The sequence below is a fragment of the Ranitomeya variabilis genome, chromosome 2 (genome assembly GCF_051348905.1).
Source record: "Ranitomeya variabilis isolate aRanVar5 chromosome 2, aRanVar5.hap1, whole genome shotgun sequence".
Taxonomy (NCBI): domain Eukaryota; kingdom Metazoa; phylum Chordata; class Amphibia; order Anura; family Dendrobatidae; genus Ranitomeya; species Ranitomeya variabilis.
Genome location: NC_135233.1, coordinates 169,939,193 through 169,965,473, shown reverse-complemented (window position 1 = coordinate 169,965,473; position 26,281 = coordinate 169,939,193). Strand labels below are relative to the sequence as shown.

Sequence of the window (26,281 nt, the reverse complement as noted above, 5' to 3'; positions counted from 1 at the left end):
GCCCTGCACAGCAGATCGCCGATCTGACAGAGTGCTGTGCACACTGTCAGATCACTGTCAGATCACGCTGGACCTCGTCTTCACCCGCCTCTGCTCCCTTACTAATCTCACTAACTCACCCCTCCCCCTGTCTGACCACAACCTACTGACATTCTCTTCCCTCTCCTCTCCTAGTGTGCAACCCCCACTCTACGAACTCCCTCGCAGAAATCTCAAACATCTCAACTTACAATCACTCTCTGAGTCCCTTCTCCCTCTTACCGACATAGCCTCCCTTCATGACACAAATGCTGCTGCTGCTTTTTATAACGCCACAATAACAGCAACACTCAATTCGGCCGCCCCGCTCATGCATAGCAAAACTCGTACAGTTAACAGGCAGCCCTGGCTGACCAGCCTGACTAAAGAACTGAGACGGGCTTCCAGGATCGCTGAGCGAAGATGGAAGCGATCCCGCTCTGCTGACTACTTCACCGCATACAAGCAGTCCCTCGCCAGCTTCAAGTCCGCGCTCACTGCCGCAAAACAAACTTACTTCTCATCTCTCATATCCTCCCTGTCTCACAACCCTAAACAGCTTTTCAACACTTTCAATTCTCTACTCCGTCCCCCCGCACCCCCTCCCTCCACTCTCATTTCTGCTGAAGACTTTGCCTCTTTCTTTAAACAGAAGATCGATACGATCAGAGAAAGCTTTGGCCCACAGCGCCCACTGCCCCTCTTAGCTGCTCACCCCTGCTCCTCCAAAACCAGCTTCTCCACCATGACAGAAGATCAGCTCTCCACCCTCCTGTCGAGATCACACCTCACCACCTGCACGCTCGACCCGCTCCCATCTCACCTCATCCCTAACCTTTCCACGGTCTTCATCCCAACCCTAACGCACCTCTTCAACCTCTCACTCACAACAGGTGTCTTCCCCTCATCCTTCAAACATGCCAAGATCACACCCATCCTCAAAAAGCCCTCCCTTGACCCATCCTCTGTGTCTAGCTATCGCCCAATATCTCTTCTTCCTTATGCCTCCAAATTGCTGGAGCAACACATCCATCTTGAACTGTCCTCTCACCTCTCCTCCTGCTCCCTCTTTGATCGATTACAATCTGGCTTCCGTTCCCATCACTCAACTGAAACTGCCCTAACTAAAGTCACCAATGACCTACTAACTGCCAGGAACAAGCGACACTACTCTGTCCTCCTTCTCCTGGACCTGTCTTCTGCCTTTGACACTGTGGACCACTCCCTTCTGCTACAAATCCTCTCATCTCTTGGCATCACAGACTTGGCCCTTTCCTGGATCTCATCATATCTGACAGATCGGACATTCAGTGTCTCCCTCCGCCACACCACCTCCTCACCTCGCCCCTTGTCAGTCGGTGTTCCTCAAGGCTCTGTTCTAGGACCCCTACTCTTCTCCATCTACACCTTCGGTCTGGGACAGCTCATAGAATCCCACGGTATGCAGTACCACCTCTATGCTGATGACACGCAGATCTACCTATCCGGACCTGACCTCACCTCCTTACTTACCAAAATCCCGCACTGTCTGTCTGCTATTTTAGCCTTCTTTTCTGCTCGCTTTCTACAACTGAACATGGACAAAACAGAATTCATCATCTTTCCCCCATCTCACTCTACCCCTCCACCAGACCTATCCATCAATGTCAACGGCTGCTCACTTTCCCCAGTCCCACACGCCCGGTGCCTCGGGGTGATCCTCGACTCTGCCCTCTCTTTCAAGCCACATATCCAAGCCCTTGCCTCCTCCTGCCGCCTCAAACTCAAAAACATTTCCCGGATCCGCGCATTCCTTGACCGTGACACCACAAAAACACTAGTGCATGCCCTTATCATCTCCCGCCTCGACTACTGCAACCTCCTACTCTCTGGACTCCCCTCTAGCACTCTGGCACCACTCCAATCCATCCTACACTCTGCTGCTCGACTAATCTACCTGTCTCCCCGCTATTCCCCAGCCTCTCCCCTATGCCAAGCCCTTCACTGGCTTCCTATTGCCCAGAGACTCCAGTTCAAAACCCTCACAATGACCTACAAAGCCATCCACAACCTATCTCCTCCATACATCTGTGACATGATCAACCGGTACCTACCAACACGCAACCTCCGATCCTCTCAAGACCTCCTTCTCTACTCCCCTCTCATCTCTTCTTCCCACAACCGCATCCAAGACTTCTCCCGTGCTTCACCCATACTCTGGAACTCTCTACCCCAGCACATCAGACTCTCGCCTACCATAGAAACTTTCAAAAAGAACCTGAAGACTCACCTCTTCCGACAAGCCTACAGCCTGCAGTGATCCTGAACCTACTGAACCGCCGCACAACCAGCTCTGCCCTCTCCTAGTGTATCATCACCCATCCCCTGCAGATTGTGAGCCCTCGCGGGCAGGGTCCTCCCTCCTTATGTACCCGTGTGCCTTGTTTCTTGCTCATGTTTAATGTATTTGTCTATATTTGCCCCGTATTTCACATGTAAAGCGCCATGGAATAAATGGCGCTATAAAAATGAATAATAATAATAAATAATAATAATAATCTGTAATGTCCCCCCCTGGGACAAAGTAAAAAAGTTAAAAAAAAAATTTTCCACATGTGTAAAAAAATAAATAAAAAATAAATTCCTAAATAAAGAAAAAAAATATATATTATTCCCATAAATACATTTCTTTATCTAAATAAAATAAAAAAAACAATAAAAGTACACATATTTAGTATCGCCGCGTCCGTAACGACCCAACCTATAAAACTGTCCCACTAGTTAACCCCTTCAGTAAACATCGTGAGAAAAAAAAAAAAACGAGGCAAAAAACAACGCTTTATTACCATACCGCCGAACAAAAAGTGGAATAACACGCGATCAAAAAGACATATAAATAAGCATGGTACCGCTGAAAACGTCATCTTGTGCCGCAAAAAACGAGCTGCCATACAGCATCATCAGCAAAAAAAGAAAAAAGTTATAGTCCTGAGAATAAAGCGATACCAAAATAAATATTTTTTCTATAAAATAGCTTTTATCGTATAAAAGCGCCAAAACATAAAAAAATGATAAATGAGGTATCGCTGTAATCGTACTGACCCGGAGAATAAAACTGCTTTATCAATTTTACCAAACGCGGAACGGTATAAACGCCTCCCCCAAAAGAAATTCATGAATAGCTGGTTTTTGATCATTCTGCCTCACAAAAATCGGAATAAAAAGCGATCAAAAAATGTCATGTGCCCGAAAATGTTACCAATAAAAACGTCAACTCGTCCCGCAAAAAACAAGACCTCACATGACTCTGTGGACTCAAATATGGAAAAATTATAGCTTTCAAAATGTGGTAACGCAAAAAATATTTTTTGCAATAAAAGCGTCTTTCAGTGTGTGACGGCTGCCAATCATAAAAATCCGCTAAATAACCCGCTATAAAAGTAAATCAAACCCCCCTTCATCACCCCCTTAGTTAGGGAAAAATAAAAAAATAAAAAAAATGTATTTATTTCCATTTTCCCGTTAGGGCTAGGGTTAGGGCTAGGGTTAGGGTTAGGGCTAGGGTTAGGGCTAGGGTTAGGGCTAGGGTTAGGGCTAGGGTTATTGCTAGGGTTAGGGTTTGGGCTAGGGTTAGGGTTAGGGCTAGGGTTAGGGCTAGGGTTAGGGTTATTGCTAGGGTTAGGGCTGGGGTTAGGGCTAGGGTTAGGGCTAGGGTTAAGGCTACAGTTAGGGTTGGGGCTAAAGTTAGGGTTAGGGTTTGGATTACATTTACGGTTGGGAATAGGGTTGGGATTAGGGTTAGGGGTGTGTCAGGGTTAGGGGTGTGGTTAGGGTTACCGTTTGGATTAGGGTAAGGGGTGTGTTTGGATTAGGGTTTCAGTTATAATTGGGGGTTTCCACTGTTTAGGCACATCAGGGGCTCTCCAAACGGGACATGGCATCCGATCTCAATTCCAGACAATTCTGCGTTGAAAAAGTAAAACAGTGCTCCTTCCCTTCAGAGCTCTCCCGTGTACCCAAACAGGGGTTTACCCCAACATATGGGGTATCGGCGTACTCAGGACAAATTGGACAACATCTTTTGGAGTCCAATTTCTCCTGTTACCCTTGGGAAAATACAAAACTGGGGGCTAAAAAATAAGTTTTGTGGGAAAAAAAAGATTTTTTATTTTCACGGCTCTGCGTTGTAAACTGTAGTGAAACACTTGGGGGTTCAAAGTTTTCACAACACATCTAGATAAGTTCCCACTTGGGAGTTCAAAGTTTTCACAACACATCTAGATAAGTTCCTTGGGGGGTCTAATTTCCAATATGGGGTCACTTGTGGGAGGTTTCTACTGTTTAGGTACATCAGGGGCTCTGCAAATGCAACGTGACACCTGCAGACCAATCCATCTAAGTCTGCATTCCAAACGGCGCTCCTTCACTTCCGAGCTCTGCCATGCGCCCAAACAGTGGTTTACCCCCACATATGGGGTATCAGCGTACACAGGACTAATTGGACAACAGCTTTTGGGGTCTAATTTATCCTGTTACCCTTGTGAAAATACAAAACTGGGGGCTAAAAAATCATTTTTGTGAAAAAAAAAATAATTTTTATTTTCTCGGCTCTGCGTTATAAACTGTAGTGAAACACTTGGGGGTTCAAAGTTCTCACAACACATCTAGATAAGTTCCTTGGGAGGTCTAGTTTCCAATTTGGGGTCACTTGTGGGGGGTTTCTACTGTTTGGGTACATCAGGGGCTCTGCAATTGCAACATGACGCCTGCAGGCCAATCCATTTAAGTCTGCATTCCAAATGGCGCTCCTTCCTTTCCGAGCTCTGTCATGCGCCCAAACAGTGCTTCCCCCCCACATATGGGGTATCAGCATACTCAGGACAAATTGGACAACAACTTTTGGGGTCCAATTTATTATGTTACCCTTGTAAATATACAAAGCTGGGGGCTAAAAAATAATTTCTGTGAAAAAAAGAGGAATTTTTATTTTCACGGCTCTGCGTTATAAACTGTAGTGAATCACTTGGGGGTTCAAAGTTCTCACAACACATCTAGATAAGTTCCTTGGGAGGTCTAGTTTCCAATTTGGGGTCACTTGTGGGGGTTTTCTACTGTTTGGGTACATCAGGGGCTCTGCAAATGCAACGTGACGCCTGCAGACCAATCCATTTAAGTCTGCATTCCAAATGGCGCTCCTTCCCTTCCGAGCTCTGTCATGCGCCCAAACAGTGGTTCCCCCCACATATGGGGTATCAGCGTACTCAGGACAAATTGGACAACAACTTTTGGGGTCCAATTTATTATGTTACCCTTGTAACAATACAAAGCTGGGGGCTAAAAAATCATTTCTGTGAGAAAAAAGAGGAATTTTTATTTTCACGGCTCTGCGTTATAAACTGTAGTGAAACACTTGGGGGTTCAAAGCTCTCAAAACTCATCTAGATAAGTTCCTTAGGGGGTCTACTTTCCAAAATGGTGTCACTTGTGGGGGGTTTTAATGTTTAGGCACATCAGGGGCTCTCCAAACGCAACATGGCGTCCCATCTTAATTCCAGTCAATTTTGCATTGAAAAGTAAAATAGCGCTCCTTCCCTTCCGAGCTCTGCTATGCGCCCAAACAGTGGTTTACCCCCACATGTGGGGTATTGTCGTACTCAGGACAAATAGCACAACAACTTTTGTGGCCTAATTTCTTCTCTTACACTTGGGAAAAGAAAAAAATGGGGGAGAAAAGATCATTTTTGTGAAAAAATATGATTTTTTGTTTTTACGGCTCTGCATTATAAACTTCTGTGAAGCACTTGTTGGGTCAAAGTGCTCACCACACATCTAGATAAGTTCCTTAGGGGGTCTACTTTCCAAAATGGTGTCAGTTGTGGGGGGTTTCAATGTTTAGGCACATCAGGGGCTCTCCAAACGCAACATGGCGTCCCATGTCAATTCCAGTCAATTTTGCATTGAAAAGTCAAATGGCGCTCCTTTCCTTCCGAGCTCTGCCATGCGCCCAAAAAGTGGTTTACCCCCACATATGGGGTATTAGCGTACTCAGGACAAATTGTACAACATCTTTTGGGGTCCATTTTCTCCTGTTACCCTTGGTAAAATAAAACAAATTGGAGCTGAAATAAATTTTGTGTAAATAAAAATGAACATTTAACTTTTTTTCAAACATTCCAAAAATTCCTGTGAAACACCTGAAGGGTTAATAAATTTCTTGAATGTGGTTTTGAGCACCTTGAGGGGTGCAGTTTTTAGAATGGTGTCACACTTGGGTATTTTCTGTCATATAGACCCCTCAAAATGACTTCAAATGAGATGTGGTCCCTGAAAAAAAATGGTGTTGTAAAAATGAGAAATTGCTGGTCAATTTTTAACCCTTATAACTCAATAACAAAAAAAAAATTTGGTTCCAAAATTGTGCTGATGTAAAGTAGACATGTGGGAAATGTTACTTATTAAGTATTTTGCGTGACATATGTCTGTGATTTAAGGGCATAAAAATTCAAAGTTGGAAAATTGCGAAATTTTCAAAATTTTCGCCAAATATCCGTTTTTTTAACAAATATACGCAAGTTATATCGAAGAAATTTTACCACTATCATGAAGTACAATATGTCACGAGAAAACATTGTCAGAATCGCCAAGATCCGTTGAAGCGTTCCAGAGTTATAACCTCATAAAGGGACAGTGGTCAGAATTGTAAAAATTGGCCTGGTCATTAACGTGCAAACCAACCTTGGGGGTGAAGGGGTTAAAATCCTGGTGAACAGGAGAATCCCAGAAGACTGGAGAGGGTCAAATGTTGTCCCTATCTTCAAAAAAGGAAAGAAGATGAGCCAGAATATTACAGGCCAGGGAGGCTTACTTCTATACCAGGAAAGATCTTTGAACAAATTATTAAACAGCATATATGAAAGTACTTGGATAAGAATACAGTAAATAACCAGAGCCAGCATGGGTTTGTAGCAAACAAGTCGTGCCAGACTAATCTAATTTCCTTCTATGATGGAATCACTGACTGGGTGAATCAGTGAAATGTGGTAGATATTGTATATCTCGACTTCAGCAAATCACTGGATAAAGCTTCTCATACTATCCTTATTGAAAATATGACCAAGTATGGGATTGACTAGGCTACAGTTAGGTGGATTAATAATTGGTTCAGTGATTGAATTCAAAGAGTGGAAATTAAAGGTCGCACATCCAAGGATTCATAAAGATCTAGATTAGCTTGAACAATGGGCAGCAACTAATAGAATGGTATTGAACAGGGAGAAATGCAAAATTCTACATCTGGGCAAGAAAATCAAAAATTACAACTACAGAATGGGAGGAATAGAACTAAGCAACAGCATGTGTGAAAAAGACTTGGGCATACTAATAGATCACAGACTGCACATGAATCAACATTGTGATGCAGCAGTTAAAAAAAGCCAAACACAGTTCTAAGATCATGAGAAGCACAAAGTCTAAATCATGTGAAGTAATTATCCCCCTTTACTTCTCCTTGATCAGGCATCATCCGGAATACTGTATCCAGTTCTGGGCATCAAATTTTAAAAAAGACATTAAAACACTGAAGCAAGTTCAGAAAATAGCTACCAGGATGGTGAGCGGGATGCATAGTATGTCCTACAAGGAATGGTTAAAGGATCTGGGAATATTTTGCTTCATAAAAGAAGACGATGAGGAGACTTAATAGATCAAATATCTGTAGGGCTGTCACAGTGTAGCGAGATATTCCTGTTTGTCATTTGCACATGGAAACACGAGAAGCAATGGAATTTAATATTTATTTATCATGCTTTGCATATATAGCGCTATCTTATTCCGCAACGCTTTACAGACATGATCATCGCTGTCCCCATTGGGGCACACAATCTAAATTCCTTATCAGTATGTCTTTGGAGTGTGGGAGGATACTGGAATACCCGGAGGAAACTCACGTAAATGGAGCGGCCCCCAAACGCAGGGCAGCGGGGTACTCGGTACCAGGTCTCTCTCTCGGTTCTGGGGATGTCACGGTGGCCCAACCCGGTCCGTGGCCCTGCTAAAGGGCGCCCAATTAAGGATGTAGGTGTAGATGTAGGTCGCAGTAAATGACGAGGACACAAGGTTGCAGTCTCTTTACCTCTTTACTGAAGGCTTCGGCATCCACAATCCAGAGCACTGCTAACAGGGCTGGCTGAGACCGGCCGGTCCGAAGGCACATCCAGAGTTCCCTTTGCAGGTGGAAATCAGTTGCCTACCTACTAGCGCCTGGGTGTTGTAGTACTTCCCTGCTGAGCACCACGGGATAGTCCTCACAACTGTCGTGTATGTTTCTGTTCTTTCTCTCTCCGTCCCCCAGATGATATGGATAGGACGCACCCGTATGACGGGGTAGGCCTGGAGTTATTTTATAGGGACCCTAGAGACGCCCCTCTCCCACAATTGCCTCCGTTGTCTTCATTAGGTGATTAAGGTGAGGCAGCCAACCTAAAGTTAACTGCCCTGCCGTTGGTTTGAAGTAATGCGTAGAGCCTAATACTTCCTTGGCGTTCCGGCCACCGGCTACGCGCCTCAGAAGGATGTTGCTGATCTTGGGGCACGACTCCTTCTGGTTCTATCGCCTTTGTGCTGTGATCTCGCTTCTCACTTCTCCACAATATACTTTGCTTCGTGTCCTTTCTTGGGATGCCGCCGCAATGAAGTGCAGGCGCGGCTCCGTAACGTTCTGTCCTTTTCGCTAGGCCACTGCCAGGATCCCACCCCTGACAGGGACCCCCCTGAATCTTCCCAAGCAACGCTCTCCTCTCACTAGATATTACCTGGGCAAAACCCAGTCAGCTTCTCCCTAACTTCCTATCCAGCCCCCAGTTTTACCAGAGTGTGAGGAGTGGCCTAATACATAGAACCCTTTGCTCCCCCTGGTGGCCAGAGTGTGAAGTGTAATGTGTGACTGTGATACATGGTCAAGTGAACTCCTTTAGTGCCATCAGACTACCATTACTCCCCTTAGTGGCAGAGCGACAGTACTGCAACGACCAGGACTCTGGGGCGCTGCATAAACATGGGAAGTTTCCTCCAGGTATGTGGAATTTGAACTCAGGACTCAAGCGCTGCAAGGCTGCAGTGCTAATCACTGAGCCACTGTGCTTCCTATATAGAATACAACTGAAAGGGAGAAGAAGCAGATTAGATATTATAAAAAAAAACTTTTTGACAATGAGGATGATCAATGAGTGGAACAGGCTGCAACGAGAGGTGGTGAGTTCTCCTTCAAACAGAGGCTGGACAGACAGATGGTTTAGTGAATCTTGTGCTGCATTCAGCAGGGGGTTGGACATGATGACCCTTGAGATCCCTTCCAATTCTAACATTTTATTATTCTACTAACAAGTGCATGAGAAGAGCCTGTATATACTTTGTGACAGAGTCACTGGTAATGTAATAGAGGGGCGATATGTTTCACTATGCCTAATGGCGTCAGTGATTTAAAATTCAGTTTTATTTCCTCCAGCACAGTAAGTGTTATGAGGGTTAAGTTAACGTATGTTATGGGCTGATTTTTAGGGGGACATTCATAGAGTGGATGGGAGAGTGTCCCTCCATATCTCCACCTACAGAGCTAGCACTACTATGTGCTGACAGGACCTTGGTGAGGTCACAGCCATGTGATCAGTCACGTGGTTAAGGAGTCACATAGTCTGAGCTTAAATGGCTGAATGAAAGAGTTTTCAGAGTTCAGTGTGTATGCCTGGAGAAGGAGCACTGCAGGATAGTGCTGCATGGACTACTGAAGCTGAACAGTGTGTGTTCTATCAGTTGTGAGCGGGAGGAACCCCGCTCACAGAAGGACTGTTTGTTCTGCCACCATTTTGTTTTGTTTCCCTGTTTTCCCCAGAGGCCTGTATTTTCTTTACCACACCTTGGTTTGTGCTGCCTACAATAAACCAAAGGAAGTTCTTTAAGCTGCAGTGTACCTGTGTCTACCTCCGTGTGCAGCTGAGTGAGCCGCTCTACCACAAGATATAAGTATCACAAAATTTGGACCTCAACACATTTGTGAAAATAAAGTGAGAAACCTCTTTAAAATAGAAATCATCTTGGGCACATGGGTCAGAGATATCTTTATTTTGCTTAATTATTTTAACAGTTGAAAGCAAATTTATCACTACAAATAAACTGTAACTCATGTTTATAATGTCTTGATAAATGCAAGTACAATTGTGATCCATCATTGCAAATAATGTACTGTATTTGTAAAAGAAGAAATATCTAGGGTCTTATTCTTAATACTAGATAGAGGCCCGATGCAATAGGGCGGCAATGTCACAATGGGGGAAGGCATGTGGCGTTGTTGTTGCCTAATGGCATCCTCTGATAATCTTATGATTTTTGCATCAGGGGACTCACGTGCTTGACACCTACGCTTATATGCGTTGTTTTTGTCCCAGCGATGCTGTTACTCTTCAAGAGTCTTATTTGCCCTTTGTTGTCTCCGACGTTTTGCCTTTGCTGCTTTCCTTTCATTGTCATTGGCGTACTTTTATGAGGAGCCAGGTTGGCGTTGATATTTGCTTTTTAAATGAGTTTTCCCACAAACCAAATTTCAATTTAATAATTGTCTGTGTCTGACCGTGTACCAAACATACCACAGCTCCTGGGCAGAGGAGGAAGCAAAAGACAATACTGACATTACAGCAGGAGATCGCAGAGGATACATTCTGTGAGTTAAAATATTTTTTAAAAAATAAGTGAAATATTTTACCTCACAATATGAATCCACTGTGATCCCCTGCTGTAATGTCAGTATAAACTTTTGCTTCCTCCCCTGCCCAGGAGATCTGGTATGCTCTGTACACAGTCAGACACAGTCAATTTTTTAAATGAACTTTCATTTGTGGGAAAACTCCTTTAATGTGACCTGCTTCCTCTGCCTGGAGACATGTCGCGCATCTGCCTCCTGGATCAGCCGAATCATTCACTGCAGTAAATCAGACCGCCGCCATCTTTGTGCAGACAGATAGCGGCGGTCACATTAAAACTGTGCATGCACTCCTCCTGTACAAAGATGGTGGCAGTCAGTGAATCATTTGTCTGATCCTGGTGGCGGCGTGTTCCCGACGGTGTTATGCTGGTGGTACTGCGCAAGAGGCTGCGTGTGTGTGTGTGAGTGTGAAAGTGTGAGTGTCTAAGGCGTATAGAGTGTGTGTATGTGTGTGTGTGGTGCGACGGTGTTCCGCTGGTGGCACCACGCAATAGGTTGGTACCAGCAGCAGTTTCCATATTGAGACACCCATCACCTGGTCTAACATCCACATTGGTACTCTGTTAAATCTGGAGCAGGGTTCCATAAATTTACTTGGCCGGCACTTGAATTTCGGCATCCTGGGCACCTCTGGCCTTTACACACGTCGACAAAATTGTTGGTACCCCTCTTTTAATGACCGAAAACCCCACAATGGTCACAGAAATAACTTGAGTCTGACAAAAGTAATAATTAATAAAATCTATGAAAATGAACAAATGAAAGTCAGACATTGCTTTTCAACCATGCTTCCACAGAATAAAAAAAACAACACATGAAATAGGCCTGGACAGAAATGATGGTACCCCTGAAAATAATGTGACAAAACGGACATGTTAAATCAAGGTGTGTCCACTAACTAGCATCACAGGTGTCTACAATCTTGGAATTAGTGAGTGGGCCTGTATATAGGGCTACAGATACTCACTGTGCTGTTTGGTGACATGGTGTGTATCACACTCATCATGGACTAGAGGAAGCAAAGGAAAGAGTTGTCTCAGGAAATTAGAAAGAAAATTATAGACAAACATGTTAAAGGTAAAAGTTATAAGATCATCTCCAAGCAGCTTGATGTTCCTCTGACTACAGTTGAACATATTATTCAGAAATTTAAGATCCATGGGACTGTAGCCAACCTCCCTGGACATGGCCGCAGAAGTAAAATTGATGACAAATAAAAGAGACGGATAATGCAAATGGTAACAAAGAGTCCAGGAAAACTTCTAAGCAGGTTAAAGGTGAACTTGAAGCTCAAGGGAACATCAGTGTCAGATCGCACCATACGTCGTTGTATCGGCCAAAGTGGACTTCATGGGAGACGACCAAGGAGGACACCATTGTTGAAAAAAATCATAAAAAAGCCAGACTGAAATTTGCCAAACTACATGCTGACAAGCCACAAAGCTTCTGGGAGAATGTCCTAAGGACAGATGAGACAAAAATGGAACTTTTTTGCAAAGCACATAAACTCTATATTCACAGATGGAAAAATGAAGCATATCAAGAAAAGAACACTGTCCCTATTATGAAACATGGAGAAGGCTCTGTTATGTTCTGGGGCTGCTTTGCTGCATCTGGCACATAGTGTCTAGAATCTGTGCAGGGTACAATGAAATCTCAAGACTATCAAGGGATTCTAGAGTGAAATGTGCTGCCCAGTGTCAGAAAACTTGGTCTCAGTCGCAGGTCATGGGTCTTGCAACAGGATAATTACCCAAAACACACAGCTAAAAACACCCAAGCATGGATAAGACGAAAACATTGGACTATTCTGAAGTGGCCTTCTATGAACCCTGGCCTAAATCCTTTAGAAAGAGCTGAAACATGCCATCTGGAAAAGGCAACCTTCAAACAAGAGACAACTGGAGCAGTTTGCGCTTGAGGAGTGGAACAAAATACCTGTCGAGAGGTACAGATAGTCTCATTGACAGTTACAGTAATTGTTTGATTGCAGTGATTGCCTCAAAAGGTTGTGCAACAAAATATTAAGTTAAAGGTACCATCATTTCTGTCCAGGCCTAGTTCATGAGTTTTATTTTTTTTTAATTCTGTGGAAGCATGGTTAACAACCAATGTCTGACTTTCATTTCTTCATTTTCATAGATCTTTTATTTATTATTACTTTTGTCAGATTCAAGTTATTTCTTTGACCATTGTGGGTTTTTCTGTCGTTAAACAAGGGTTACCAACACTTTTTACCACGTGTGTATAAGGCCATATGAGTTCATGGGGCTTTGTAGCTGCCGGAGGCACCTAGGATGCTGAAATTCCAAGTCGAGGAACTTTCCAGGACTCTGGTGTGGATGTCACGGTGTTCCAATATTGACATCGGACCCGGGTCCTGCAAAGATTTTTGCTCCACTCTAAAAGTAACATCTTTTAAACTAAAATTGGACTATAAGTATTAGGTATTATATACAACTTTGATAATCAAAATTCTATGCTAGCTTTACCAAAAGCTGAAACAATTACTAAAAACTTTAGAAAGATCAATGTGGTGTAATATCTAAACCTTTTCTGCTTTTGAATACCTGCAGCGCCATGTCTTATTAGTTTTAGTACTACACTTTATAAGTGTATTTGGACATGATATCTTCGACCTCCATCATCACATCACAATGCAAACTATATGGTAGACCTCTAGGTTCTGATTACTAGGACATTGTCTAATTTGCAAAATGGTATTTGAATATCGACTTACCTTCCTGAAAAATCTAGAACCATTGAAAAAAGATGTAAACTTGCTCTTGTACAGTATGTGTTTTTAACTTTGTATGCATTTTTAGTTTCGGCACTTTATGCCGTTTGCACTCATCCATGATTTTGTACCATTGGGTTCACAATCAACCTTCACTAAATTGTTTCATAATATTTTTTTGTCTTGTGGCCAATGTCACTAGGCCAACACTTGCCACAAACTTACTTATATCCTGCACATTACTCCCTAAAACAAAATGTATTTTTTTTTTTACAGTTTTTACACTTTCTATCATTTTTGTCTTGTATTTCCCACAGCCTCAGACATTTTCCCACTAGTATTCATAATAATTTTCGTTTTTCTTATCACATATAACTGGTTTACCCTCACACTATCACTTCCTTATCACTCTCATTGTACACAATACATTATATTCATTTACAATTGAAACCTGATTAATTTTATAATTGGTATTCATTATTATACTTAATTACTTATTATTTTGCATATCTTTTAGTGATTCTGTCTGTTTTTGTGTTATTCCCCATACTTGTATGATCTTTATCTCTCTGCTCTGCATTCTGATGATTATTGAAGGCTGACTGTATCATCGGGTGCTTGAGTACATACAGAATATCCTGCCTTCTCTCCACACTGTATCTATGTACCTTATTAATGTAACACGACATGCAGCGAACATGACATGTGATCCTGAGAACGGCAAAGTATGACAGAGTCTATTATTTAAAGATGCTATAATTAAGGGATGAACTATATTGGCTGCAGGGGTTGCAGTTGCATCTGGGCCCTGGAGCCTACAGAGGCACAAAAGGTCTCTTTGGCTCATATGAGGAGATCAGCATTATTAAAGACAGTGATAATTGAGGGCCTGTTGGAGATTTTGAATTGGGTCTCACGGGCAGACAAATTTTTTACTGACACAATAGAAAATCATTGTGAAAATAAGTGATACTTGTCTACAGGCAATAATTCTGATATGAAGTGTAGTGCAGCGGTAGCACTCTGTGCAGTGATGAGACAGTGACCCAGCAAAGTTCAAAGCAAAACGTTCAACTCACAAAAACACAGCACACGATATCCTCCGAATCGCAGCCGGGAACCATATCCTCTGAATTGCAGCCAATGAACATGCCAGTCCACCTTTATGACCTGTTGCCGTGGGAAACTGCACTACCAAGTTAATGTTCAACTCACAGCACCACACAGTACACGATATCCTCCGGATCACAGCCGGGAACCATATCCTCCAGTTTGCAGCTGATAAACATTCCAGTCCACCTCCGAGACCAGATGCCGTGGACAACTGCACTGCTGTGTATGCTTTGGGTGCGAGGCCTTTCAGCTGCCTTGGCTGTTTGGCTCCGCTTGCCTGTGTTGCCTCACACAGGTGGAGCTCTGCAGATCCTCCTGCCCTGTACTCCCATCAACACCAGAGTGACGCTGACCCTGACACCCCCAAACCTCTACTGCAGGATTTTTAACTAGAATCTGCAGCCTTGGACCACATGGAAATCCCGGATCGGGAATGAAATGGACTGCACCATTACTGTCCTGCAGTCCGTTTCAAAACACAAAAGCCCAGAGCAAGTTTTCGCAAATCTGCCCTAGACAAATAGCTTGTCCAAGACTAACACTTACTTTTATTTTGCATTGCAATCACAGCTATGCCTGTGACTGCCATGCACTCTCATGGCCTCAATATGTCTCCGTGCACATGCTGGGGGGAACATACAGCGCCCCCTACATGTAACACCGGTCACTGCCTCACGGAAGACATTGTCTGCTCATTATGATAATTTCAGTAAAAATTATCTGTATAATTTCCTTCAGCTTCATCGAAAGCCTTACTTATTTTATGGACAGGGTAAAAAGTGTCTAATTTTTACAGACTGTCCTGCAATTTATAAGCGATTGGCAGCCCGGCCTCTTCATGAAATATAGAAACACCCTGATGACCATCTAGTACATGGTTACTCATTCATTTAAATGGGTCTAATCTAGTATTACAATTCTCCTGTGACCATTGCTTGATATTCCCACCTTTTCCCCTGGGCAATGATGACTGACAACTGCCAGACTCGCAATGCTCTATCATTCTCTATCAAGCTTGTCATTAATGAGCTCTTACATGTATCTATATCTTTGTAATAGATTATTTTGACTGGGTAAACATTCTCCCTGGGCTGTTTGGACACGTATTATAAATCTCTATATTAATGTATTACTAGAATTAAGCTTCTTTTAACTAGGATAATCCAGATTTTCTCCGAGCTGTGCAAATATAGGACAGATGTCGTTGGTAGGATAAAAACATAAAATTATGTAATCAGTGTGATATTTCAGATTATTGCAAGACAGCATCATCTAGTTTATTTCATTCATTTGGGAATAATTAATTTCAATTGACCAAAAAATGCCATTGCCAATTATTTGCAAGAAACAAAAATTAAGACCTTGTATGCTTTTTAATGTAATCGCTATAATTTACTATGTTCAGTTACCAGAGTCTACTCTCATGGAATTTACCTTGTGGTCTATACATCAAGTTTGTAATATAATAACACATTATATAACTATTACTTTATTAAAACTTAATATAAATTCTGAAGGTTATACCGAGAAACACTTTAATAAAATGTATTAAGAACAAAAGTCTTAATCTGTGTTAATTGTATTTTATTCAAAGTTTACTTTTGACTATTTCTGATGTCCCTATTTTACCAAGATCTTATTAACTCAAATTCAATAAAGTGAGAGTATGAATGGGAATTTATCTTCCAAATATCCTGAATATCCAACCATATGCAGAATGCAGTTATAACTCTAATACAATGTTTGTAACTTAAAAACAAAAGTAAAACAAATGCAATATGATTAATAGATTCTGTAGATAGACTTTGCCATGCTAATTACAGAATCTCCACATTGGCTACTTCACGTGGCATGAAACGAGTGAGTTTCCATGCTATGTGTTTAATGAAAAATATTTAATGGGGTATAGCATCTTGGTTAATTAAAAATTGTATTTTAGTGTGACTGTAGTTATGTTCACATGTTAGTATAGCCCTTGTATGAAATTTTAAAACTAGTATTTATTACTTACCTACAAACAGCCATGTCCTCCATTATACTTTCCCGTTCCCAGGAATGAAGCAGGAACAAAAGTAAGCTTCTTGTCATACTTGCCCAATTTCTTTCGTGTTCTACAACTACAATATTGTCTGCTAACAACCTTCCACTATTCCTTTCTGCACAAGAGTGTTCATGTTAACATTTCACTTGCAAAACACAAAAACTTCTCAATACATATACATTATAAAAGTAACTCGGGCTAAAGCTGTACCAGTATAAATAAAATCAGATATCAATAGGGCATAAAAAAAATAAATATTTTATTTCATATTACATAAGTAATAGGGATGGCAGGGGCACATAGAAGCCAGCCACATAGCGTGTAAGCATTTATATTATATCTTCCAAGTTTTCCAGACTTATTACCTTATGGGGAATTACTGATGCTCCCCTTCTTTACCACCCTTTCTAAAACTTGCATTTTAGAATATAAAAATGCTATTGGTTTTACACTTTGTTTTGGCTACTCTGATTTACACAAAGGAGCACAGGATAGTCAGCACACCAATTTTATCCAATATGGAAAATTTAATGATTCCTCCTTGTCTTGCCCGACCCAGGATTTTGCCCTTGGCTTTTTCGAGGGGCACTTTTTTCAGGTTTTTTTTGCAGATCTTTTTGTTGTGCTCTGAACATTCTGTAATCTAAGTCCTTAGTCTGTTTATACTGCAAGATTATTCTGAAACGTAGTCAAATGAGGAGATTGTTATGCTTAATTCTCAGAGGAGGAGACAGGTGGTGTCCCTTTCACTACCAGGATATGTCCTTCAGAAGAGTGCATTACGATATCAATGCAGATGAAAGCAGGAAAACAGGGTGTGGAAAAGCAGAGGTTTGTCTCTTAAGCCATCTATATGGGCATGCTGGTCATAGCAAGCTGAATAAAATGATACCTTGATATCTGCGATCTGATGTCTTATTCCAAAGAAATCCAGGTTTTTCTTATTTGTAAATGCGATGCATGAGAATCAGCCTCCAGAGTTTATTTTAAATGAAAGGAGTCATTACCAATGTGAGACATGAAATGACTGTTAGTCTGCTCTCCTGATCTCACTGCAGAGCTATAATCATAGCCCGCATTAAAGCCGGGACATGTCAGCTGTTTTGTACAGCTGACATGTGCCCGCAATAGCGGCGGGTGAAATCGCAATTCACCCACTGCTATTAACTAGTTAAATGCTGCTGTCAAACGCAGACAGCGGCATTTAACCGGCGCTTCCGGCCGGAAATGAGCGCATCGCTGACCCCCGTCTCATGATCTGATGATCGCTGCTATGTAGCAGAGGCGATCGAGTTGTGCCAGCTTCTAGCCTCCCATGGAGGCTATTGAAACATGGCAAAAGTAAAAAAAAAAATAAAAAAAATCTGAAAAAAATAAAAAAATATAAAAGTTTAAATCACCCCCCTTTCGCCCCATTCAAAATAAATCAATAAAAAAATCAAACCTACTCATATTTGGTATCGTTGCGTTCAGAATCGCCCGATCTATCAATAAAAAAAAAACATTAACCTGATCGCTAAACAGCGTAGCGAGAAAAAAATTAGAAACGCCAGAATTACGTTTTTTTGGTCACCGTGACATTGCATTAAAATGCAATAACGGGCGATCAAAAGAACGCATCTGCACCGAATTGGAACCATTAAAAACGCCAGCTCGGCACGCAAAAAATAAGCCCTCAACCGACCCCAGATCATGAAAAATGGAGACGCTACGGGTATCGGAAAATGGCGCAATTTTTTTTTTTTGCAAAGTTTGGAATTTTTTTTCACCACTTAGATAAAAAAATGAACTCGTAATGACTTGGAGAATCATAATGACAGGTCAGTTTTAGCATTTAGTGAACCTAGCAAAAAAGCCAAACAAAAAACAAGTGTGGGACTGCACTTTTTTTGCAATTTCACCACACTTGGAATTTTTTTCCCGTTTTCTAGTAGACAACATGCTAAAACCAATGATGTCGTTCAAAAGTACAACTTGTTTCACAAAAAATAAGCCCTCACATGGCCATATTGATGGAAAAATAAAAAAGTTATGGCTCTGGGAAGGAGGGGAGCGAAAAACGAACACGGAAAAACGGAAAATCCCAAGGTCATGAAGGGGGGGAGGGGGAAGCTATCAACTTCTTTAAATGTACTAAGGAGCAACACGCTATTATCTTGTGTATTTCTGTTGTTTACGTGTGATGAGCTATTATCACATCCATTAATTTTGTGTAACTTAATTTAAGCACCATGCTGTACAATTGGGAGCAGCCTGCATTAAAAATCAGAAAAATATACTGCACTAAGAGGGATATCTAATTTATTTTTTAAGCATAGCACTACCTTTTTGTCATAAATAAAATAAGAAAGTTATAATACAATATTCCAGAATGAAATTAATACATGGCTAGTGTGGAGAGATGCTACCAACTGACTAATGTCAGTGTTATTAAATGTATTCTGGGTAGTTATTGGTTGTCATTATTCGCAGAGTGATTATATTTAAAAGAGGAGGTACCGTAATACACATAGACCATTTTAAATTGCTGTAATGCAGGCAATGCAATATCCTGTGGGTATACCAGAGTAAACATGGATCAGAATAGGACTTTTTGCAATACAGATATCTGGAACCAGCATTGTAGAACTTATAGAAACATTATTGGCTCAGAAGCTTAATACAGAAAAGACTGTTTGTTTTTTTCTGGCGTGTTTCAAAATAATTGAATAATTATCTATTTAAATTAATATTTTTTATTATGATATTTTGTATCATTTTAAGAAATGTATTTTGCATTTAAATATGCTCTTCAACATTGAGATGTAGGCCATGCAAACTGCTCATAGTAGCACACGCAACTTGCGGCCTGGCTTTGTCATGTTAACAAACGGCTCCTGAGTAACTTTGGAGAAGTGGCCATACCTCTGATTCCACGACCAAATAAAAGTAACGCTGAGCTGTGTACCTTGCGTGTACCTGAAATTAAGACTAGAAGGGTCTACTGTACATTATGACACCGCACACCACAGTCCCAGGAATAGGACTATGGTGACGTTCCCTTGTAAAGGCCTCCTTATAGCGTTGCCCATATAGTCTCCCGACCTATCTATGTCCATCATTTTATCCAAGACAAAATAAATGGATAAACCCCCATTTCAGCTTCCATTATCATCCTGCTCCACACCATAATAAACTTTGAGAGTGATTGTGTGAGGTCAATGAAGAGGCCTTCCTGATGGAATTTCACACTGGTCCTACTACCAGGATTATGTTGTTGGGTGGCATAATGAATGTTGGCTGGACCCAATAGTCTGCATTCCAGGTACACTAACAGTCAGTGTTATATTGATTTTACCTTGGACTAATAGTAGAGCTATTTCGCCAAAAATTTCTCTAGGTGCTATTTTTCAACACGACAACCTCAGGTTGCATGTTGATGATGTTTCTTTGAACAGCCTCCATGCTTTAAATGTGCTACGCTACCATGGTCTTCAAGCTTTTGGACTTGTGTACCATTGAGAACATGTAGGATGTCATGGGTTGGTAATTGCAAAGGGAGCTGCCAGTAGTGGATATTGATCATTTGACTGCATTCAGTGTGGCAGAACGTTCTTCAGACATGCATTAATGACCTCATACATAGTTTGCAAAGGCGTGTATTTCTGCATGTGGCGCTCATACAAGATGCTGAATAAAACGAGATGTTTTAAAAATTTTATTACATTTTTCATCATTTGTGTATCATTAACATGTCTGTCAAAATTATGATTTTCATACATCATTGATTTTTCCTTCGTGGTGTTACAAATTCATTGCCGAGTAGTGTATTTTATACTGTTTTTGTTTATTATTGAATTAATTGAACATCACAAATTGCAGTACTAAATTATCCAAAATGTTGGCTGGGGAGGTCAGTGATTGAAGTCTTTTATGTTGTTGAAAAGTAACATAATGTTTATTATCTCCACATTCCTAAAGGACTAATGGGAATTTTGAAAGCATGCGTGAAACTCCATCCAGCCATTGTCAATAACTGTACTACTTCTTCTTTTGAATGTTTGTGCTGGAGCAGGATGAAGACATGCTGGCAGGGGGTGACGATGCGTCAAGAGAAATGGAACATTCTCTTTCATCACTGGAAGAGCTGCGCTCCCAGGGCAGTATCCTTTCTATGCAACCTTTCGGGTTTATTATGTAAGGAGAATGTTAGTACTGATGCACATCAGGGTTACTCCATCCAAACAAGCAGCATCTAAAACACATTTTTTTAATGACATTTCACTGATTAAATCTCCATAAAAAATTGACCAAATGAAAAAGTAGATGATGTGTTATTTTTACATGTGTTTTATTTATTTCATTTACAGATGTGTCTTTCCTTACCTTTCCTCTTGGCTCAACGCATCCTGAGATGTGAGAAGGAAAAAGGATTCTGACTTCATCAATTTGCTAAATTTATTCCAAGTGAAAGGATTCCATAGTTGAAAAATAGACATAGCAATGAGTTTCAAAAACACAAACTGCGTTCTTTATCAGAGCTCTGATAAAAAAAAACACAGTTCGTGCATTCAAAACCTGTTGCTATGTCTATTTTTTAACTATGAAATGCTTTCACTTGGAATAAATTTAGCAAAGTGATGAAGCTGGAATCCTTTTTCCTTCTCGCATTTCACTCCAAGTGGTCCCTTGAGGTCCGTTCTTCAGGGTGACTCTGGTTTGGGTGAGCTGGTTATCCTTTCTTTTTTTGGTACCCTGAGATAACCAGTTTTTAAAAGAAGATAAAGCACAATGTTGTAATGTGTAGATACTACATGGCTGTGATGTGAATTGTTGAAGTTTTTAAATTCACTGAATTTATATAATAGAAATTTGGAGTGCATAACAAAGTTTGCGGAAAGTTAAAGTTAGACACATCTGTTTATAGGTGCTTTTTAAACTCTGCCGGTTGCACTTGAAGGCAGATAGCAGTGTAGCTCTTCATTGCTGCCAAAAGTGGGACGTATCAGCTAGGTTTACCTACATAACTATCACTTAGACTCACAATACACTGCATTTTGGTAACAGGAATGAATGGCAAACAAAGAACAATAATTCTCTAAATCCATACAAGATTACTCCATACAAAATAACTCAACTTTATAATATTGGAAATATGCAAGTTACTTGAAAGTTGAGCTTTTTTTTTAAAATTATACAGTATATTTTTTTAACAATAAGAAAAAGGTAAATAATACTTTATACGATTGTCCCAAGAACAAAGTATGCTTTAATTAATAGATCTTGGAATAAAAATATTTTTCATAATTGGATGTGCTAAATAAATGTTCTGGAATAATTTTATAAATTTTCCCAGCTGCTAAATAATGTGTAATGGCTGTGTCTGACCATGCAGGGACATGGTCTGATCATACCACAGCTACTGGGCAGGGGAAGAAGCAAAACAGAGTATACAGACAGGATTGCATGGGATTGACTGTTCTTCTGTTTGTTAGGAAATGCAGTCTAAACCTGGGTTGCTATTTCTGATATAGACATCATTGTGTCATCACCCAATTTGGCAATGTTGCTTGAAAGTACAGAAGCAGGAGCAATTTTTCTTGTTAGAACATTTTCACTCCCACTTACCATACTAATTATTACTTGCCTGCTCCTCTTGAACCAAGATCTCCAGTATGAGCTGCCATGTGAGCAAAATACTCACATCTGCCATAGCGGTTTACAGGCTAAACTCCTGCTCCATTTGTACATACATGTGGCAGACTGTAAGCTAAATGAATACTCCAATCTTGCTGTCCATTATCAAATCAAACAGGATACAGTAAAGAATAATACAAGGTAGGGAAACATTATGTATTTACCTGTGTTGAACATTTAAATTCACACTTTATTACTCTTTGTTCACAAGCCACTTAGGTCATCATATTACAAAGATGATTAAAGGGAATCTGTCACCTTATTTTTCGCATATAAGCTGTGGCCACCGCCATTAGGGGCTTATCTACAGCATTCTGTAATGCTGTAGATAAGCCCCGGATGTAACCTGAAAGATGAAAAAAAGAGGTTAGATTATACTCACCTGGGGGGTCCGGTGCGGTCTGGGTCCGATGGGCGTCGCAGGTCTGAGTCTGGCACCTCCCATCTTCATACAATGACGTCCTCTTCCTTGCTTCTGTCACGGCTCCGGCGCAGGCGTACTAATTTGCCCTGTTGAGGGCAGAGTAAAGTACTGCAGTGCGCAGGCGCTGGGCCTCTCTGATCTTTCCCGCCGCCTGCGCACTGCAGTACTTTGCTCTGCCCTCAACAGGGCAGATAAAGTACGCCTGCCTGCGCAGGAGCTGCGACAGAAGCAAGGAAGTGTACGTCATTGCATGAAGATGGTAGGCATTGGACCCGCTACCCGAGTGCTGTAGATAAGCCCCTAATGGTGGTGGCCACAGCTTATATATGAAAAATGAGGTGACAGATTCCCTTTAAGTGAACCCTAGCAAATATCTTGGTTCATTATAAATAACTTTAGGCTTGAATTTTTTTATATTGGTTTCCCGTTAGAGTATACTTTGGCATGCCCTAAGATATCTTGATGTCAATACTACATAAGCCACTCAACTAACATTAAAAAATGTCAGAATAATATGAATACAAATATCAAGATGTAGAGTTATGTACAAAGTTAGTCTGAGACTAAGAACATTGACACTGTGTGGATAGGAACCTACTCTGTCAAATTTATGCTTACCTCTCCTGGGCCAAGATTCACAAATTTAAAGGGCAAGTAGCATCCAGCTCCTATTAAAAACAGTTCTAGGCCTCATTCAGACGTTCGATACTCTCATACCAGTGCTATTCATGATTTTCAGGAATATCACTCATTCCTGTAATATTCTGAGTCCAATAGCATATTTGTGACCGAGCAGTCCACAGAAAATCACATAGATTTGTCCAGGGTCCAGGAGTCCGATCAAGTTCAGCAATACAAGTCTATGTACGGACTGCACTCGAATGACATCTCACCATGCAAAAAAAAAAATGATGATACTGACAATTATATTTCAACTTAAAAATATTTTTAATACAGGATAAAAAGTAGAACGTAAAGTAAGAATAATTACTATCAGATACATCAGATCTTCAACAAAAAAACAAGTTTTTAAAGCCATATGAATACCAGTAGCAGTAGTAGAAATTGCAGATTATAGCTGTCAAAGTTATTTATATAAGATTAGGTTATAAAACAAAAATCAAGCCTCAGGGAGCACACAGCGTTCGGCTTTATCATCGTTGTCATTAAACATCTGCAGCAAGAACTAACTGAAGGCAACCTAACACCTGCTGCACGGTCTTCTGCAAAAAGTGCTCACTCCCATAGCTGGCAGGGACCTTCTCATGTGTTTGCCCGGGGGTCTGTGGCTGTAATATCACGATACAATCCTGTAGATAAGAATCTCAAGTACCACAAATACTCTTTCTTTGATCCAACAGGTAACATTTGAACTTTCTAGATGACATAAAATGCAATAGTATTTAAACGAACGTTGTGGCCTCCATAATGAGTATACACCTGTATTTTGTGCTGTCTCTGGCAGTAGGGACATGTAGCCTGAACATGTGCTAAAATGTTTTGTGCTTGGTTGACTATGATAAACTTTGGCCTGTACTTAGGTCTAAAAATGATCTCTGAAAACATCTTTAATGTAAAATTAGAAAAAGGAACATTCTAAGCGATACATTCTTTAATCAAGAAAAAAAAAAAGATTTAAAAGAAGCCTTAAACCTTTGTAAGAAGATGATCAACAGCAGTCAACTCCCAAATAAGAATATCCATCAGCTCAAGGCTCTGGACCTGGCAATGGATCTCTGCATTCAGCTTAAAATGTGGGACGAGGCCTTGCAATATGCCGTACAGACTTTAGAGCCTTACAGGTAAGTGGATGCCATTGCAACATGACATAGACTTTGTGCAGGTGCTTTTATTGTCTACATTAAATGCGCTCTGTCACACATAATGTAGATTAATAGTAATGTAAAGATGTAAAGAAAACCTGACAGGTGATACATGCGGCCCAGTTCATGGGGAGCATGTATCAGGCACTGGCTGTACGATCTCAGCCATGTATATTTTTTACCTGAACCGCTGCAGTGTTTCACCCAAAAACATACTTTCAATAGCCGCCAGGGACCGAGCTGTGCTGTGGACTGATCAGACAGGTGGGACCCCAGCAGCTTTTCCCCATCGCTGCCCTAGATTGACAGGTCTCTGCCTATGTGTGCACGTAGACAGACCCCTGTCAATCCAGGGCAGTGAAGGGGGGATTCTGGGGCACCACCTGTCTAACTAGTCTACTGCATGGTTCAGTCCCCAGCAGGTGTTAATGTATGTTTTTCAGAGAAAAACATACATTGTTGAGATCGTACAGCCAGTGCCTGATACATTCTCCCACAGATTGGGCAGCATATATCAGGTGTCATGTTCAGTTTAAAAAAGTATTCTCAAATTTAGAGGTTCTCCTTTATCCATGGATAGGGGATATCTTATCGTATGTTGGGGGGGTCATCCCATCCGAAGAATCGGTGCTCTAGAGACTGAAGAGTCCCCTATGGATGGAGCTATGGTCAATCATGTGCCTAAGGTAGCTTTTCGCCCTAGGCTCATTTGGCCAACACCTATTTCTTTCATTTCACATGAAGGTTCAGCTGAGTATTATTGCATTTTGAGTGGGGAGACAGGAGAAAGTCGTTGTCAGTCACCTCTGGTGGTAACTTATGTCCAGGGAGAACAAGAGAATTAGGTGTTTGAATTCAATCTGCCACATACCCCTCTCCTCTGACATTATGTGCCAGGGAGAGTTAGTAGCTACTTATACACATTTGATGGTCGACCAGTTCTGGTTTAGCCACCTTTATTCTAATGTGTATGGGACCTTTTCTGTACAACATATTATTATAGCTTACCATTTATACAATATATGTAGAAGTGATACAAGGGTAGAAAAGAGAACATAGATATCTGGTTGTAAATAATTTCACTTGCTATAACAATTTAGCCTTGACTTTCAGTAATGCCGTTGTAAAGTAGAGCTGATCATTTTAATACACCTCTACAATCAGGACAAGTGCCTCTCGTGCACCTTGTATATCCTCCCCTTGCTATAATGTTATTTGCACTGTTATTTGCTATAATGTTATTAACACTGTTAATTAATATATGCTGGTGTCTTAATTACTCATAAATACAAATAATTAGAATATCTAAGTTCATTGTTTGTTCGTTTTATACAAAATGATCATCACAGCTTAACCATTCTGTTATTGCTGCCTCTGTTTTGGTGAACAATGAATGGTTGAATTTTTAGAAGCTTTTTCTAAACTCTTATTTAAATGTTATGCTAATATCATTAATGACTTTGTGTTCATGTGAATGGATTCAGCCAGTGTTATTGTTAGACATCACCACTAAATAATAAAATCATCATCAGCAGCCAGATGGGTTTCATAAGTTAACTTATTTTATAATTTGGAGAATTATACCATTAAGTCTTTGGTAAACATTTTGACATATCCGTTACCTTAAAAAAATAAAGCTATAATACAATATAAACATGAATGAACTGTTATGACATAGGAACTGTATGAGAAATGACAAGTGCATTAAGCCATTCAC

The 26,281-nt window shown here is 40.9% G+C and overlaps 1 protein-coding gene across 2 annotated transcripts in view; it reads left to right on the top strand.

Annotated features, from left to right (window-relative positions):
- SMYD3 (SET and MYND domain containing 3) overlaps positions 1–26,281 on the top strand; it is a 1,191,717-nt gene that overhangs the window by 968,341 nt on the left and 197,095 nt on the right. For both annotated transcript variants that reach the window (XM_077283161.1, XM_077283160.1), the window contains 2 exons: positions 20,696–20,783; positions 24,375–24,543. In XM_077283161.1, the coding sequence (XP_077139276.1) occupies positions 20,696–20,783; positions 24,375–24,543 (257 nt within the window). The remainder of the gene's footprint in view (positions 1–20,695; positions 20,784–24,374; positions 24,544–26,281) is intronic.